The following is an 18309-nucleotide window of genomic DNA, read 5'->3' as shown; positions in this document are numbered from 1 at the left end:
AACAAAAATAAATTTTCAATTTTATTATAATTTAAAAGCATTTCTTGTGTGCCAGCAGTAGTCAGTAGAAATCATCAGTCAGGCGTCAGGACTGTGGGGCCTCACTCACTACTCAGTGGCTCCTCAGTGGCAACGCTAGTGTGTTGATGAAAACTCAAAGTCATTGTCTGTCAATAAAAGTTATACAAAAGTCATCAAAAGGTCTATGAAAAAGTATGGTATGGCACAGTATAAGTATGGTATGGCACAGTATGGCAAAAAGAATCATGGAAAAGTGATACCATAGTATGTATAAAATAATAAAACAAAATCCTAGTATTAGGGAAATAAAGAATAAAAAAGTTGTGAAATTGTTTGTTGAAATAAATCACCAAACAGATTGTAACTTTTTTTTATTCATACATTTGTTTTCTGTATACATCGATATGTCTGAGTTTGTTCATAAAAAAGAAGACATTCTCTGATACGTTGGCGGTTATACAAGAGCAGAATTGAAAGCGTGTTATGAAATGGGACATCATGCACATTACCAGGGCGTTAACCTGTTTCGGCGCAGGTTCATCTGAGCTAGTGGAGTAGTTCATCACTCCCCCGGAAAAATGGGCAGCCGACTTCCTCATTGATGAAGACAGTCTGCTTCGCGGCAGACAGACTAAAAATATAGATCAAAACACCATTCAACTGATGTCTAAAAGGTAAGATTAACTTTTTATAGGGAGAGACTTCTCCGAGATCACAAAGACCCGTTTAGATTTCCCCGAGCCGAAACGTTACGTGATGAACACCACACGCTGCAGCCGAACATCGACTGTCCCGCAGACTGTCCCCTACTGTCTTTCATACTCTCTCTCATCAGGAATCAGGAAACATTTATTGCCAAAATATGTCAAACATACAAGGAATTTGTCTTGGCGGTTGGTGCGTGACAGTAGACAGTGTAACAATAGACAAGACAGCAGTGCACAAGTAATAAAATGAAATGAAATGCTAATGCAATAGGTTAGTAGAATAAGGATATGGGTTAGTATACAATAAGAGAATAAAGTTAGTTAAAAATTAAAATTTTTTAAAAAGTTACAAAATATTTAAAAAAGAAAGTTGTCTCATACACTGTCTCTCATACTGTCCTGTCTCTACGGTGTTGCGATGCAGAGAACATCTGGAAAGCCGCTGTATGTCTTGCTCTTGGTAAAGTTCTGTTGGTTTATTTGTCGCTTAATAAACTTCTGAATGTTCCGCATTTCACTGCTTCAATTGATCAAATGTCTGATTATGAACAATGGATATATAATGACTCTCCCTTACACATTCACACACATATATTAAAACTCCTAGTTCTAGATGGTCATCTTCACATACATATGGTACATAAGCTGATACAGTACATATATCCTATTCATTCGTATTAATTAGATTCTTTGGGCTTGTTTTCATCTACATACTCTGGAAGAGTTGAGATCATTATTGTCATTGGATGATGCTCGATCCATGAAGCCTCCTGCAAGCAGCCACATTTAAAGAAATATAATCTGATTGATTAGAGTGACGAGGCACTCAATTGAGCCTATGCATTTCACCAACACGCACATAACGTTAACTTGTCTGCAAAAAGTGGGGCGGTGTCAGTTTTTGCCATGATTATGTGATTAATTAAATATTATTTTGTATCGCACAATATCGCAAATTTGCCTCAGAGGTCTTTACAGTGTGTACACATGTGACATCCTCTGTCCAGAAACCCTAACATCAACACAGGAAAAACTCCCCAAACACTGAAAAGGTATTTGATGGGGAGAATAAAGGGAAGAAACCTTTAGAGACACACAGGTCGATCCTCCCTGGGATGGACAGACTGCAAAGGACGTACAGAACGAACAACGTAATACATTAAATTCATCCGACAGAAATGATTCAAATGAACATATTATCTCATTATAAGTGTTCATGATCATTTCCTGCCCGTCAGAGGAGAAAAAAAAACGCTCTTCCTTTAAGTTTATTTGCCGTTATACTGTTAAAAAATCCTGGTTTTTGTGTTCGACTCTTCCGCCTTCTAACTTAGGACGCGCACGCGCGATTATCCTGATGAATCCTGATCTGGTTCAAACTAACAAGACGGTTTGACCGTCGACCCGCCTTCGAGGAACCGAGATGTTGATCTGTCAATCATCTCGGTAATTTGAGCTGGATAATCGGACATTTGATTGACTTAGTTGAAGAAAGTACGAGAAACAGGGCCCAGATTTATATATTTTCAAAAACAAGCATTAATAACGGAACTGCTGCACACCATTAATGCCATGTCATCCTGTACTGTTCACAAATGTCATAAACATGTCAACAATTAAAAGTATGTTAATTTGCCCACATCTTCTTTCTTTTACAAAGCAGTTTGAACAAAAATGTTTTTTCATTTGCTAATAAACATTTATAATGTAGGTGCCACATGTTTCGTTCCATCATTCAACAACTGGCTGCACCTGGAAAGTACCGTCGCAGCATCTCAGCCATCTCACACTTTGACCTCAGAGTACTGCGTCTCGTCTCCCTCGGAGCTGCTGGAGTACCAGCCGCCTCCCCCTCGTCTGGGCTTCGCCGCGAAGGTCACCTGAGAGTAGTGGACCTCCACCTCCTCCTCGCTGGAGTCCGTGTCGTAGCTCCATGGATCTGGATCTCTGGCCAGGTGGGCGGAGCTGGCGTTCTCGTAGTCCTCCTGCCTTTCCTCGCTCTAGAGGAACAACAGAGATGGTCGCCAGATTATTTCAGTCATAGCTTATCTGGACTTTATGGAAGGAAAACATTACAATCAAATCAACACACATTTAATGCTTGTGAGAACTTGGAAATGTATTCCTTAAGTAACTGCTCTCCTCGCGGTCTCAAAGCAACTCTCTCCTTTGTCCTCATCCTTCTGGACTTTTCCACTGCATTTGACACAGTAAACCATAAGATCCTTATCTCCTCCCTTCAGGAACTTGGTGTCTCAGGCTCTGCTCTCTCCCTTCTCTCATCCTACTTTGATGGCCGGACCTACCGAGGAACCTCGGCATCACACTCAACAGCCGACTCTCCCTGACTCCCAACATCACTGCAACAACACGATCCTGTAGATAGGCGCTCTACAACATCAGGAGATTACGTCCCCTTCTCACTCAGAAGGCGGCGAAGGTACTGATTCAGGCTCTTGTCATCTCACACCTGGACTATTGTAACTCCCTCCTGGCAGGTCTCCCCGCTACCGCTATTCGACCTCTGCATCTCATCCAGAATGCAGCAGCTCGACTGGTCTTTAACCCTCCTATGTTCTCCCACACTACTCCACTCCTCCGCTCTCTTCACTGGCTACCGGTGGCTGCCCGCATCCAGTTCAAAACATTGGTGCTCACATATCATGCTGTGAATGGATCGGGTGCACATTACATCCAGGACATGGTCAAACTCTACATACCGACCCGCACTCTCCGCTCTGCATCTACCAAACTGCTCGTTTCTCCTTCAATGAGAGCAAAACACTCGACAAAATCACAACTCTTTGCTGTCCTTGCTCCGAAATTGTGGAACCAGCTCTCTGATGATATCAGGACCGCAGAGAGGCTTCACATCTTCAGCCGCAAACTAAAAACACACCTCTTCAGACTCTACCTCGCCTAAAAGACTAAAAAGATTGTAGGACTTAAATTGTACTTATAATGGCTCTTATCTATAGTAAGTTGTAGATCGGCTTATTTGAGGAAATTGCACTTTCTTTTGTGGTGTATTCTTGGTTAAATGCACTTATTGTAAGTCGCTTTGAATAAAAGTGTCAGTTGACATGTAATGTAATGTCATTTTGATAGTAAGAAGGAATTTATTCAATTAAAACTTTGTGGACACAGAGACGCAATGCACACCACATAGTTCTTTTGTGATAACGGACCAAAAACATCCGGTTCCTTGGATTCTGACCTTTTCAGGCGGCTTTTGCTTGGACACTTTAGCATACACATCTTCTCCCGCCTTTGCCCGTTGGTTTCTAGAAATACAAATACCATCATGTGCATAACGTACCACATATATTTGCCATGTATTAAATCCTTTCTTTGTCATTCTCACATTTTTCCAAAGTGCACAGAGGCGTAGTTGAGGGAATCCTCCGGTGTGTTCACACCTTTCTCTGTGATTCCGTTTAGTGCAGGAGGACCCTGAGCAGAGACACACAGAGGTGGAATATATTGTATCCTAGAAAAATTGCTTGGTATGTTTTGTGGGTGCAATTTTTATCCACAGCCTTTAATCTTTTGCTGGCTCTTTAAAAAACATGTTCTACTCTGAGGCTGTTTGTGTGTAACTTGTGTGGAACCACAAGTTACACAGAAGGACGTGATGACAAGTCCGTACTTCCTATTTATAAAGTACGATATCCTGTAACTTTTTGAAATTGTGATTCCTATTTTCAGTTCTTTAATGTGTTGCTGTCGTGAAGCTTTGACAGCTTGACTCACGGGTTGTCCCGAGGGCTCGTTCACCGTGCAGTAAATGCTGTGGATGTTGGCTGCAGGTCTGCAGAACAACAAAGGCCAACATGAATGAAAAGGTGCAGTGACAAATGACAGGGACGACGGTTATGCTGCCAGTCGTGTCTGAAGGCTCTTAAATGGATGCTCTGTCAGTGTGTGTGAGGCTGCTTACGTGCTGTCTGGATGAGACTTGCATCGTGGGGCCTTTGGACGGTCCGGCCAGAGGTCATCCTCTGCACCGCGGCCGTTCGTCCGATTCCTCTCGCCGCTGTTCCACCAGCGCTGAATGGGTTCCCACTGACACACAAAAAGAGGGATGTCACTTCTATTCTTCTACGTTCTGTTACATAACAGAGTGGAAAAACACAAATGAGTCATCACCAGAAAACCGAAAGTGTTTGTAGCTGCTTGTTCACTTGATCGCTTCCTCTTTTGTCTGAAAACACAAAGGGACAAGAGTGAATGTTTGCACCAAATTACACATGACAAATCATCCACTGCATGTAATTGTGTTCGTACTCCACCTGTAGACAACGACAATCAAGAAAATGGTGAGTAGAAAGACTATAAACAGGATGATCAACACGGTCTTCAAGACGTTTCCTGTCGTTAAAAGAGACAGAACATTAGAAAGGTGTGAAAAGAAGCACAGTTTCAAACAGCCGTGATTTAATCATTGGAGGAAACAACACACTTCCTTGAGATTCACTCACGCTCAAACAGATGGACGGGGCTGGACGCTTTCTGATGTATGTCGTTCGTTGCGACGCAGTAGTAGGATCCCGGTTGGTCTGAATACACCGTGTAGTTCTGATGGTCGCTGATGGACACCTTTTTATTCGCTGCCTTGTGGTTCTCCTTGTACCAGAAGTACTGCGTGATCGGCGGGTAGCTGTGGCTGCTGCAGCTCAGCGTCACAGAACTTGTGCCGTCGGCCCCCCAATGCTCCGTCTCTGTGATCTTTGTCAGCTTCGGGGAATCTGAGGATCAATATGTTCTTGTTTTTATAGAACATAACAAGCTTCTGTGTGTGGAATGTGAAAATGTCCCTTTGCCGTCTTCCAGTGGGAGTTTCATAGAGACACACTTGAAGGGCCCACACCCTTTGACATTAGCCACAACGACAGCAGCACACTCACACTTGACTCTAAGCTCGGTTTGCGGTGAGTTTCCGGTTCCCACGTCGTTGCTCGCTTCACAGCTGTACTGTCCGCTGTCGGAAGGGCCGACCGACTTCAGGGAGAAGGTCTGCGTCTTCCCGAGGATCTCGGTCGCGCCATCGCTCATCTTCCTCCAGGTGACGGAGGTCACCGGTGGGTCGGACCGGGCGCTGCACTCCAGAGTCAACGGCTCCTTCTCCTCCACGACGAGGGAAGGCCGAGCGATTACGCTCACGTCTTTGGGACTATCTGCATTCACCAGAATTAAGAGGAAGGGAGAGAAGTAGTAGATAGATGATATGGTTATCTGCTATCAGTAATCCTTCCATAATACACATACTTCCACTGCTGTAAAATACGATTCATTCCCAAATGCAATGACTCATAGACCAAGTTGATGTACATTTAAATTCATTGTATTTTAAACTACTTCATATACTGTTGCAGTTTATCTATAACGGCCGGTTTTCTCATTCAATCCTTTTTGTATGAAAACTTGTGTACTCAAAATATCTAAAGTGCTTCGTACGAGCTGGCACTTAATGGACGGAATAGAAAATAAAGATCTACATTTTACATTCTAAATCAAGTTTCCTTTGGAACAAGTTTCTTTTGCTCACATTTCACCACCAGCTTCTTCCATTCGCTGGTCGTTGAGCCTTCGGTGTTGGTGGCGTCGCAGGTGTAGACGCCAGCGTGGGTGTAAGTGACGTGAAACGTGTGGTAGAGATTGTTGGGCCGCCGGTCACTACCAGGATGAGTGAAAAGCACCTTTGAAGACGGAGGATTTGACTCTGAGGTCAGTGTCAAGGTGAGCTTTGAGGGCGGGGAGCTTTCAACACTGCAGCTGATGGAGATCAGCTGACCTTCCCTGACCTCGGTCTTCATGGATAGCGATGGACTGCTGGGAGCATCTGCAGAGAGAAAACATCTATGTTCTTCAGAAGGTTTCATTCATTGTTTAACATCATAGTACGTTAGCATCTCTGAAGTTCACCAATCAACGAGGGGGATATTTTTTAATGTATTTAGCATACAAACTCATTCGTGACATTTTGCTACTTTAACAGGGGTAAATGCCTGATTATGGTCTTCCCTTGTTGCCTGGCAACTGCTCGCCATAAGAAGTGTTTTTGTTGTTAAATCATAAAAGTGTTGCAATGTCTGAGCTTTAGAAGTGCTGGGAGGTGGAATCAGTGCGTTAGCCACGTTGTCATTCCCACGCTCAGCTAACTGCTGAAGTTTTTTAATCATTTTATATTTCAATATTCATTGTACAGGCACGCGAGTTTACTACAAGTATTCATTTCCTTCAGAAAAATAACAATTTACCATTAAAATATACATTTAAAAGATAGACAATGAATTGAAGTGATGACTTTCGGGCGATTGATCGAGTCCTTTGGACGTAAACGCTGATTTTCTAATGATCACACTTGACGTAAAAATGAAAAATAATAATAACAGAAACTAATCAGAGTGACATAATTACTTACAGAGCACTTCTATGCACACTGGCTCGCTTTGCTTCCCTGTATTGATGAAGTTGGTTGCTTTGCACGTGTAACAACCTTGATCTGTTCTCTCTACTGTGACCAGCGTTCGTTTGTTATCTCTGGCTGTCTCGTACTTCCACCGTGAGGAGTCAATCTCCATGGTTTTGTTGTCTCGGTACCAGGAGTATCCAAGCGGGGAGGGATTGGCCTCAGTCTGACAATAAAATGTCAGAGATTTACCAACTCCCACACGTTCATCACCTTCACTGATGGAAATGGTTGTCCTCCTCGGGCCATCTGAAAGAAAGAATGAAATTATGATTAGGAAATAATAATAATAATAAAGCCTGCTTTCTACGGCAATGGAGGCGGTATATTCACTTCCTCACTCCACTTCAACTCAACAACAACATTTGTAGAGCTCTCAGAGCTGTGAAACTCACATTGAACTTTGACCCTAAAGGGCACCGATGTTCCTTCGCCTCGGACGTTAATGGCCGAGCATTTGTAGTCGCCTGCGTCCTCAGGCTGGATGCTCTGGACGACGTACCGCTCCGTCCTCTCCTCGCTGAGGGCTTTCTCATCCTTAAACCAGGTGAAGGTGTGAGGTAGCGGGTTGCTTCTCCTCACACGACATGTCAAAGTCATCGCATCTCCTTGTCTAACTGTGGCAGTAGGGGACATGGACACCTCAACCTCGGGCCGGTCTGAAACACAAGATTGAATTCTTTCTTCATTCTAATTGGCAGCAATTATTCTGTAAAATAATAATGATAATATACTCACATGTAACGTTAATGTTGACAGGGTTTGATTTCATTGTCCCCAGTTTGTTTGTAGCTTCACAATGGTATTCCCCACTCTGTGACTCTACAATCAATGTGATCTTATGTTCGGCCCCTCTTCCAATTTCTTTATTTTCATTTCCGAACCATGTGAAGTTGGGATCTGGGCGTCCGTTGGCGACGCATTTGAGAGTCACAGATCCTCCCTCCACAACATCTGCAGGGTGTTTTTCAGCCTGTGTGTCTCTGGGAGCATCTGTGTCAACCAATACAATACAAGCAAAAGAGAAATCCGTCAACTTGTTGCTTACTCACAGAAATGAAATATGAGGAACTGTTTATTTAGTACAAAAGATGCATCAAAGGTAATTTACTATAAAGTACTGAAAACATAAAGACCTTATAGAATCCTTAAAGAAGGAGCATTTACAAGTAAAATCCATTAAGTGAAAGTACAAAAGTGTTAACATCAAAATGTAAATAAAGTAGAAAATGCAGCAAATATGCAGAATGGGAATTTTAATGATGTATCACTCATTTGATTAAGCCTGATTATTTTACTATATATTTATTTGGCTTACTTAATTGCACCAACAAATCATTTTCACTCTCATCTAAGTTGCTGTCGATCACTGGTAAAGCAGACATAGATAGACTCCATTTATAAACTTACATTCCACAGTTAAGCTGATATTTCGAATCAAATATCTGTCGCTGTCATCTGTCTGGCAGGAAAACTCCTCTCCGTCATGCTGCCAGTTAACAGTAAAACTGAGCGAGGTGCTCTTCTGATTTCTGCTCTCCTGTGGATGCGTTAGGTGTGAAGTCGGAGACCGTGGACTCGAACTTTTGATTACTGGGTTTAAACCACATGAACTCAAAGTGGAGCAAGTGAGCGTTGCTGTGTCGTTTTCCTTGAAGACGGGCGGTTGCTGAAAAGTGATCGGGCATGGATTGTCTGGAAAAATAAGAAGGACAATATCAGAAGAAATGTCGTGGCAAATTACTTCTGTTCACTATTTCTGTTCTAAAGAGGAATTAATTACCATTCGTTACTGAGGTGATCAGTTAGTAAAGCATGTGAGTAGCGCTTCAGTTAAAAGCTTTAGAGTGATAAATACATTTAATGCTCAGTTAAAACTTTGAGTCTTCCGAGTTAAAAAAAGCTGCATAAACATTATATTTTCTCATTCTTTGCTGTTATATTGTTGTAAAATTTTCACTTAACTTTTAACACCACGACCAATTATGTTTAAGAATATTCAAAAATGTAAACTTGACTTCAACCAACTCAAACATTTCTGCTTCCAGACCAGCTCATCTCTTACTGATTAATTAATTTCTATGTATTTTCTTAAAGTATATTTCAGTATTACCTTTAACATGTAGCATCACTGGGTCGGTGTACCACTTTCCTTCCCCATCAAATCTAAAGAAATATTTTCCATTGTCGGACTTTTTCAATTTGCAGAGTAAAATACTGCTCGTTTTTGAGATTGTAAGATAACCTCCTGAAGCTGGTAAAAGAGAACTGATTTCTTTCACTCTGTCAGCAAAGTCTGTGCTGACCGGAATGAGTGACTTATTTATGCTGTAGACGACGGTGCCAATCAAAACTGTTTTATTCCACACTACGTCCTTTATCCAAAACCAGTGAGCACCAGCAGCTTTTACTCTTCCATTGACTCTGCAGCTGATTTCAACGCAGGATCCCTCTTTAGCTGTCAGGGACGTGGTGACCAGTTCGAAGACGGTTGCTTCACTACAAGAAACATCTGTGACGGTTAAAACACAAGTGGTAAAGTCAATTTAAGTGATTTACAATATTTAATAACAATCTCGTTAAAGTTTACATTGTTATCAAGGTGGAATAATAAATTCCTACTTTGCAATATTGCCAGAACCACCAACCACCAAACTGAGTGAGCTTTCATTGTTGCGGCACTAAAGCTTGACGTCTGAAACACAAAAACAAAACAAAGGCATTTGTGCACATTATAACACCGTAGAACTGACTCTATTTTTAATCTGGCCTTTCTGCCCAGTATGCTTTTAGTCATTTGTCAAGACAAGCCAAGAGAGGGTAGAGACACTAGCCGTGGGACAAAGGTCTCATGAGTGTGTGTGTGTGTGTGTGTGTGTGTGTGTGTGTGTGTGTGTGTGTGTGTGTGTGTGTGTGTGTGTGTGTGTGTGGACGATAGAAGAGGAAGCGGGGAGAAAGAACTGATCAGAATGGGCCAGTTAGGTCAGCATCAACATACCAGATAGTGGGAAAACGTCAGGATAGTAAGTTACGCAGTGTATTATTGACGCATTGCGTGTATTGAACGAGGGAACAAGCATCAACATACCGGATAAGGGGGGCTGGTGAAGGACAAGGGGGAGAATAGTGGGACAATCACATCACTTTTACTTCGTCATAAACCAGCATCACCCTGTCCTAAAGTCTTTGCTTTCCCTCCCCACAGGTTTCTATCTGATGGTGGTTCTATCTGATGGTGGTTCTATCTGAGGGTGGTGGTCCCTACAGTGGTCCTGCCGAGCTTCTGGCTTACTACTCGCAATTATTTGAATAATTTCTGTTATATGAATTGAATGTATTATACATCTTTTACATTGTTCATTCTGTACACATGACATCCATTGTAGTCCATCCCGGGAGTGGGATTCCTCCTCTGACCTTCTCCCCCGTAAGGTTTTCTTCCCTTTTTTTTGGAAGGGTTTTTCATCTTTGGGGGAGTTTTTTTTCTCTGCAGATGTGAGGGATGTTGCGTGTGGCAAATTTGTCATTTGCGATTTTGGGATGTAGAAAATTAAGTAGGTGGAGGTGGAATAAAGGCTAAGTAGTTTTATTGAGGCCTTTTCCCGCACGAGGCCGCGGCGTTACTCAAAAACGGCGTAAGGAATTCATTAAAATCCGTATTTACCGTTTTTGAATATATTTGATTTAGACTAACACAGCGTGATAAAATAGGGGGAGGGGGGTGTGAAAGAGAGAAAGTGGTACCTTGAAGCTGCGGATTGTCTTTTTTGTTGTCTAAACGATAAGGTTCGGTGATGTTTAAGGGAGGTGATCAATAATCCACAAAGGGGGGCAACCGTTGTCCCATAGAACATTACAACCAAGCACAGAATCAAACATACATCGGTGAGCGCGGTGCGGCAGGTTTCTGTGTGTGGGAGCGGAGACTCGTTGTCGTGGTTTTTACGCATTATTGAGACATGTTGAGAAGTGAAAATCACACATTTGAAGCTCGCGGTGTTTTTCCCACCGGTCGTCTTGTCATACGAAGTCAAACGCTGCGGTTCTCCAAAAACGGGAGGTGTGAAAGACACTATTAAAGAACCCTGTGGATTCCGGCCAACTTGAGGACGTTTCTCGCGCGCGCACACTTTTTTGGGAAGACGCGTCGGAGGGATCGGAAAGGTGTCGCCGGAGACGCCGCTCCCTCATTCACAGATCGGCTTTTAAGGGGCCAAAACCGAGCGGACGCGTACGGCTGAAGCTGCGTGGGGGGGGGGGGGGTCCGGGTCCTGGCAAGACCGAAAACGCCGCTGGCGGAACTGCTCCGCTGAGCGTATCACGTGTGAACACTGATCTATCCATAGAACCGAGGGCGGTAGACTGGGGATACACTTTCGACGTGGCTGCAGCGGGTGGTAAACTAAAGAAAGGGGGGGGGGGGGGGCAAACAGCTGGACGGTCAAGGTCGGATAACGGGGGTGGCCGCAATGCCTCCCGCGTTCTAGTAGAGTGACGCAGAGAAATGCAGCGGGTGTCTCATTCATGACGAAGAGGCATAAGAGGCCGTAAGGGTGGTGGCCAGAGGAGGGCAGCGTTGAGGCCAAAAGCCCTGGAGGCGGTGGAGAGTTATTTGAAGGGAAAAGAGCAGAAGGTTAAGAGACATAACGAAGAAAAGGGGTCATATCTGACTCAAAACAATGCAGCAGGGCCGAGATCCTCCTTGTGGCAAAACTTTGCCGGTCGTCGTTAACTCCGTGGCGCCAAAACGAGTTGATTGTCCGGTCGACGGGTGCGCGAGGATTTTCATGCGACATGCGCACAGTCTCACAGTGCGACCCCGGTGGACTGATGAGGGATAGCAGCTATTTATAAGATACAATATATTGGCGGGCAAGCTGTAATAGCAATTAAATATATCTCCTGCCGGCCAAAGAGCTCTTCACCTATGTTTTTCCCTATCTGTCTCCACAGTCTACTTTTTTTGTTGTTTCTTCATTTTATCTAAGTTTGATTTTTCTGGTATAATGAAATAATAAATAACAAAAATACATTTTCCATTTTATTATAATTTAAAAGCATTTTTAGTGTGCCAGCAGTAGTCAGTAGAAATCATCAGTCAGGCGTCAGGACTGTGGGGCCTCACTCACTACTCAGTGGCTCCTCAGTGGCAACGCTAGTGTGTTGATGAAAACTCAGTCATTGTCTGTCGATAAAAGTTATACAAAAGTCATCAAAAGGTCTATGAAAAAGTATGGTATGGCACAGTATAAGTATGGTATGGCACAGTATGGCAAAAAGAATCATGGAAAAGTGATACCATAGTATGTATAAAATAATAAAACAAAATCCTAGTATTAGGGAAATAAAGAATAAAAAAGTTGTGAAATTGTTTGTTGAAATAAATCACCAAACAGATTGTAACTTTTTTTTATTCATACATTTGTTTTCTGTATACATCGATATGTCGGAGTTTGTTCATAAAAAGAAGACATTCCCTGATACGTTGGCGGTTAAGAACAGAATTGAAAGCGTGTTATGAAATGGGACATCATGCACATTACCAGGGCGCTGTTCCTCGTACGGGGCTAACTGAGTTAGCCGGATAGTTTTGAGGATGAGATGACGTAGATCAGGCTTTTCGGTTCCCCGAAGCAGGTTTGTCGAAATCACCATAGCAACACATCGAAAAACTTTAACCTGTTTCGGCGCAGGTTCATCTGAGCTAGTGGATTAGTTCATCACTCCCCCGGAAAAATGGGCAGCAGACTTCCTCATTGATGAAGACAGTCTGCTTCGGGGCAGTTAAACTAAAAATATAGATCGAAACACCATTCAACTGATGTCTAAAAGGTAAGATTAACTTTTTATAGGGAGAGACTTCTCCGAGATCACAGACACCCGTTTAGATTTCCCCGAGCCGAAACGTTACGTGATGAACACCACACGCTGCAGCCGAACATCGACTGTCCCGCAGACTGTCTCCCACTGTCTTTCATACTCTCTCTCATCAGGAATCAGGAAACATTTATTGCCAAAATATGTCAAACATACAAGGAATTTGTCTTGGCGGTTGGTGCGTGACAGTAGACAGTGTAACAATAGACAAGACAGCAGTGCACAAGTAATAAAATGAAATGAAATGCTAATGCAATAGGTTAGTTGAATAAGGCTATGGGTTAGTATACAATAAGAGAATAAAGTTAGTTAAAAATTAAAAATTTTTAAAAAGTTACAAAATATTTAAAAAAGAAAGTTGTCTCATACACTGTCTCTCATACTGTCCTGTCTCTACGGTGTTGCGATGCAGAGAACATCTGGAAAGCCGCTGTATGTCTTGCTCTTGGTAAAGTTCTGTTGGTTTATTTGTCGCTTAATAAACTTCTTGTTAGGGCTCGACCAGCCAGAGAGTCGCACACCTGACGCCGCTCTGCTCATCGCCACAGCTGCAGCTCGTCAGCTCATCCCACAGGGAGGTTAAGAAGCAGATCTGCCAGTGGCTCGCTGTGAGTTCGTGCTCTGTGTTTCCCCAGAGAGGGTTGATTGGTCTTCCCCTGTGCTCCTCTTGGAAACCCTTCCGGAATTCCCTACGCAGAGTTTTTTGTTTTCCCTGTGAGTATCGTGTGAGTTTTCATTTTTTGATTGGACTAAGAGCGCCCACGGACTAGAGAAGTTTTTGGAGTTGTTTTTTTTGTATTTGGTTATTTTGTGAAATAAACTACGCCGTTTTCCGGTTAAACCTAAGCTGTGTCTGGTGTCGTGCACTTGGGGTCAGAGACAATCCTTAACAGTACGAACTCACCATGATGACCCCAGCCGACACAGACCGTGGCAGTTTAGAAGCTGCCCTGGATAGACAGCTTCAGCTGACGGACAATCATACTCACCAGCTGGAGGCGGCCGCCATTGCCGTGCAGAACCTCCAGGTCCAGGTCCAGCCCCTTCAAGCTTCGGTGGAGAGCCTGACTCAGCATCAGGTGGCGTCGGCGGCCCAGCAAGCCGAGATTCTAATACAGCTACGGGCATTGACGGCGGCTCTCACCACCCAGCCGCCGAACCAGCCTCCGCCGGTGAGGGCAGTGATCCCGCCCCCGGGGGATCCCCTCCCAAGTAGCCCTGCGGAACCTGCCTCGTTACCCTGGGAACCCTGCCTTTCCAGCCCACACCCGTTCGGGGGTGACTTCGAGACTTGTGCCACCTTCATAATGCAGTGTGAGTTGGTGTTTACTCACCAACCCAGCCGCTACACCTCCGACGCTGCCCGAGTCGCATATGTGACGAACCTGCTTACCGGCCGGGCCGCCCAGTGGGCTGCCGCTTCCTGGTCCATGGGTGCCAGTTTCCGTCACTCCTACAGGGAGTTCGTGGCCGAGCTCCGCAAGATGTTCCACCATCCAGTAAGGGGTAAGGACCCCGGCGCCCGGTTGGCCAGCATCCAACAAGGCAGCGGCTCGGTGGCGGACTACTCAGTGGATTTTAGACTGGCCGCTGCAGAAAGCGGGTGGAACGACCCAGCCCTTCGGGTTGCCTTCCGAAGGGGACTCTGCGAGGCAGTGAAGGACCAGCTAGCTACACGGGAGGAGCCCGCCTCCCTCGACGACCTCGTCAGTCTCGCAATCCGCATCGATGGACGCCTTAATGAGAGAAGGCAGGAGCGAGTTCCCCGGGGACCCCTCCCTATCCCCCACATCTTCAGCACACGGGAGAGGAACCCGGTCGCCCATTCGACTTCCCCCAGTCCCGTCCGGCCTTCCACGTCACAGACAGCGACCGAGGAGGAGCCCATGCAGCTGGGACGCACGCGCATCAGCCCAGCCGAACGGGAGGCCCGATTCAGGGGAGGGCTGTGTCTCTACTGTGGCCAGAAGGGGCATCGCATCAGCGGCTGTCCCACACGGCCAAAAGATTAGGCTCACCAGGACCCCGGGAGATCCTAGTGAGCCGCCTTTCGTGTTCCCGTAGTCCTGCATCACCTAACCGGCGGGTTAGCGTCACCCTGGCTTGGGCAGATCAACGGATTACGGTAGGGGCCCTCCTCGATTCAGGGGCGGATGACTGTTTCCTGGATTTGGGTTTCGCTGTCCAGGCTAACATTCCACTGAGGACACTGGAGAAGCCTTTAGAGGCCTTTGCACTGGACGACCGTCATCTAGCCCGCATCACCCAATGCTCCCACCCAGTCTCCCTCACTGTGGCGGGTAACCATGTAGAGACCCGCCAATTCTACCTCATCCAGTCCCCGTCGGCCCCAGTGATTCTCGGGTACCCCTGGTTCGCGCAGCACGAGCCACACATTGCCTGGTCCTCTGGGACTATTCTGGAGTGGAGCGCCTCCTGTCACGCCCAGTGCCTCCAGGCAGCTCCAAGTCCGTCACCCCGCCCGACTCCCCGTGCCCCCTCCCCGGACCTTTCCGCTGTCCCTCGGGAATATCATGATCTGGGAGAGGTTTTTAGCAAGTCTCGGGCTCAGTCTCTCCCTCCACATAGGCCATACGACTGTGCAATCGACCTCCGCCCAGGGGCCCCCCTTCCCAGCAGTCGGTTGTACAGCCTGTCCATTCCTGAAAAGGCCGCCATGGATGATTACATCTCGGAGTCAGTGGCAGCAGGGCTCATTCGGCCTTCATCCTCACCGGTGGCAGCGGGGTTCTTCTTTGTGAAGAAGAAGGATGGGGGTCTCCGACCATGCATTGACTATCGCCAACTAAATGACATTACGGTCAAGAACCGGTACCCCCTCCCCCTCATGAGCTCCACCCTCGAGCCCCTGACCCAGGCTGCCATCTTTTCCAAGCTGGATCTCCGGAGCGCCTACCACCTGGTCCGGATCAGAGAGGGGGACGAGTGGAAGACCGCCTTCAAGACACCCCGAGGTCATTACGAATACCGCGTAATGCCGTTCGGCCTTACCAACGCCCCGGGGGTTTTTCAGGCGCTCATGAACGACGTGCTCCGCGACATGCTGGATGAGTTCGTGGTTGTGTACCTCGATGACATCCTGGTGTTCTCCAGGACTCTCGAGGAGCATGTCCAGCACGTTCGTCGGGTGCTCAAGCGTCTCCTCCAGAACAGACTCTTTGTCAAGGCTGAGAAGTGCCGTTTCCACTCCGCCTCTGTCGACTACTTGGGTTTCATTGTGGAGAGAGGGCAGACGCGGGCCGACCCCCGCAAGATCCAGGCGGTGGTAGACTGGCCGAGCCCTACGTCGCGAAAGAAGTTGCAGAGCTTTCTGGGATTTGCTAACTTCTACAGAAGGTTCATACGGAACTACAGCATCGTGGCAGAACCCCTCACCAGGCTGACCTCCTCTTCCCAGCCGTTCATCTGGTCCCCGGCCGCCGACGCCGCTTTTCGGTCACTCAAGAGGAGGTTCACTAGCGCCCCAGTGCTGCTCCATCCCGACCCTAAACGACAGTTCATTGTTGAGGTGGACGCCTCGGACACCGGGCTGGGGGCAGTCCTTTCCCAACGGGCGGTGGGAGATCAGAAGGTGCACCCCTGCGCGTTCTTCTCCCGGCGTTTTCTTCCCGCGGAGATGAACTACGACATCGGTAATCGGGAGTTGCTGGCAGTAGTAGCTGCTCTGGGGGAGTGGCGCCATTGGCTGGAGGGGGCAGAGCAGCCATTTACCATTTGGACAGACCACAAGAACCTGACATTCATCCGGGCGGCCAGGCGTCTCAATGGGCGACAGGCTCGTTGGGCCGGTTTCCTCAGTCGGTTCAATTTCTCCCTGACCTATCGTCCCGGTTCCCGCAACATCAAAGCGGATGCCCTGTCCCGACTACATCAGGGGGGGGGACTGGCCACCGAGGAGTCGGCACCCATCGTCCCCGAGACCCGGGTGATCGGCATGGTGGCCTGGGGCATCGAGACTGTCGTGAGGGGGGCGCTGCGCTCCCACCCTGCACCGAGTGGCGTACCCCCACGTAGGCTTTTCGTCCCGGAATCTGTCAGGCCCCGGGTACTTCAATGGGGCCACGCCAGCCAGTTTGCCTGTCATCCCGGGGTCCACCGCACCTTCACCTTCCTAGCTCGACGTTTCTGGTGGCCCACAATGAGGAACGAGGTGAGGGACTTTGTGTTGGCCTGCCCCGTTTGTGCCCGCAGCAAGGCCTCTCACCAGGCACCTGCCGGGCTGCTGCAACCCCTCCCTGTTCCTAGCCGTCCCTGGTCCCACGTGGCCTTGGACTTTGTGTCTGGATTACCGGCCTCCCAGGGTAGGACGGTGATATTAACAATAGTAGATCGGTTCAGTAAGGGGGTGCACCTGGTGGCCCTCCCCAAACTCCCTTCGGCGTCAGAGACGGCGGACCTCCTGATGAGCCATGTGTTCCGGCTCCATGGCCTCCCCCAGGATGTGCTCTCGGACAGAGGACCTCAGTTCATATCCCAGGTATGGCGGGCATTCTTCAAGGGGTTGGGCGCCTCTGTCAGTCTCTCTTCTGGTTATCACCCACAGACTAACGGGCAGACGGAGAGGATGAACCAGTGTGTGGAGACGGCACTCCGCTGTGTGGCTGCCAGGAACCCGTCCTCCTGGAGTCGGTTCCTCCCATGGGTTGAGTACTCGATTAACTCCCTTGTCAGCACTGCCACAGGTCTCTCCCCTTTCGAGGTGTCGCTGGGGTACCAGCCACCGCTGTTTTCGGCACAACAACCTGAGGTGGCAGTTCCGTCGGTACAGACTCATCTGGACAGATGTCGTCGCATCTGGGGAGTCGCCAGAGCCGCTCTACTCCAAGCGGCTGAACGTAGTAGCCGGGGGGCCAACCGTCGCCGGAACCCAGCGCCAACATACCACCCCGGGCAGAGAGTTTGGCTGTCCGCCAAGGATCTTCCCCTGCAGTCAACCGCCAGGAAGCTGGACCCCCGTTTCGTGGGCCCCTTTGAGGTCACGAAGGTGCTCAGCCCTGCCGCAGTGAAGCTGAGACTACCGGCTTCTATGCGGATCCATCCTGTGTTCCACGTATCAAGGATTAAGCCCGTCGCCTGCAGTCCTCTGATGCCTCCTGCCCCGGACCCACCTCCACCCACAATCGTGGATGGGCACCCTCAGTGGAGGGTTCGCCGACTGTTGGACGTTCGGCGTCGGGGGCGAGGGTACCAGTTCCTGGTGGACTGGAAGGG

The 18309-nt window shown here is 47.3% G+C and overlaps 1 protein-coding gene across 5 annotated transcripts; it reads right to left on the bottom strand.

Annotated features, from left to right (window-relative positions):
- Positions 1–852: 852 nt before the first annotated feature.
- LOC120810309 (B-cell receptor CD22-like) lies at positions 853–12013 on the bottom strand. Of its 5 annotated transcripts, XM_078094677.1 has the most exons (17): positions 11872–12013; positions 9823–9895; positions 9314–9712; positions 8611–8895; positions 7939–8193; positions 7596–7859; positions 7153–7449; positions 6277–6570; positions 5636–5905; positions 5210–5476; positions 5021–5099; positions 4878–4932; positions 4669–4793; positions 4482–4539; positions 4093–4181; positions 3946–4012; positions 853–2728 (listed from the first exon to the last, which is right to left on the bottom strand). In XM_078094677.1, the coding sequence occupies exons 2-17, from the start codon at positions 9869–9871 to the stop codon at positions 2513–2515; spliced, it is 3069 nt and encodes a 1022-aa protein (XP_077950803.1). In that variant the 5' UTR covers positions 9872–9895; positions 11872–12013; the 3' UTR covers positions 853–2512. The 5 variants fall into 5 exon arrangements, with proteins under 5 accessions (XP_077950803.1, XP_077950800.1, XP_077950799.1 ...); XM_078094674.1 differs by lacking the exon at positions 11872–12013 and having other exon boundaries at positions 4669–4778; positions 9823–10079; XM_078094673.1 differs by lacking the exon at positions 11872–12013 and having other exon boundaries at positions 9823–10078.
- Positions 12014–18309: the final 6296 nt, after the last annotated feature.

The sequence above is a fragment of the Gasterosteus aculeatus genome, chromosome 20, assembly GCF_964276395.1.
Source record: "Gasterosteus aculeatus chromosome 20, fGasAcu3.hap1.1, whole genome shotgun sequence".
NCBI classification, from domain to species: Eukaryota; Metazoa; Chordata; class Actinopteri; order Perciformes; family Gasterosteidae; genus Gasterosteus; species Gasterosteus aculeatus.
This window is presented reverse-complemented; position numbering and strand designations above follow the sequence as displayed.

Coding starts and splice junctions, on each gene's coding strand:
- LOC120810309 (XM_078094673.1), bottom strand. CDS start 9,997: ATGACTAAAAGCATACTGGGCAGAAAGGCCAGATTAAAAATAGAGTCA. Junction 5,906..6,276: donor GAAGAAGCTGGTGGTGAAAT/GTGAGCAAAAGA, acceptor TGGTGAATGCAG/ATAGTCCCAAAGACGTGAGC. Junction 4,182..4,481: donor ACGAGCCCTCGGGACAACCC/GTGAGTCAAGCT, acceptor GTCTCTGCTCAG/GGTCCTCCTGCACTAAACGG.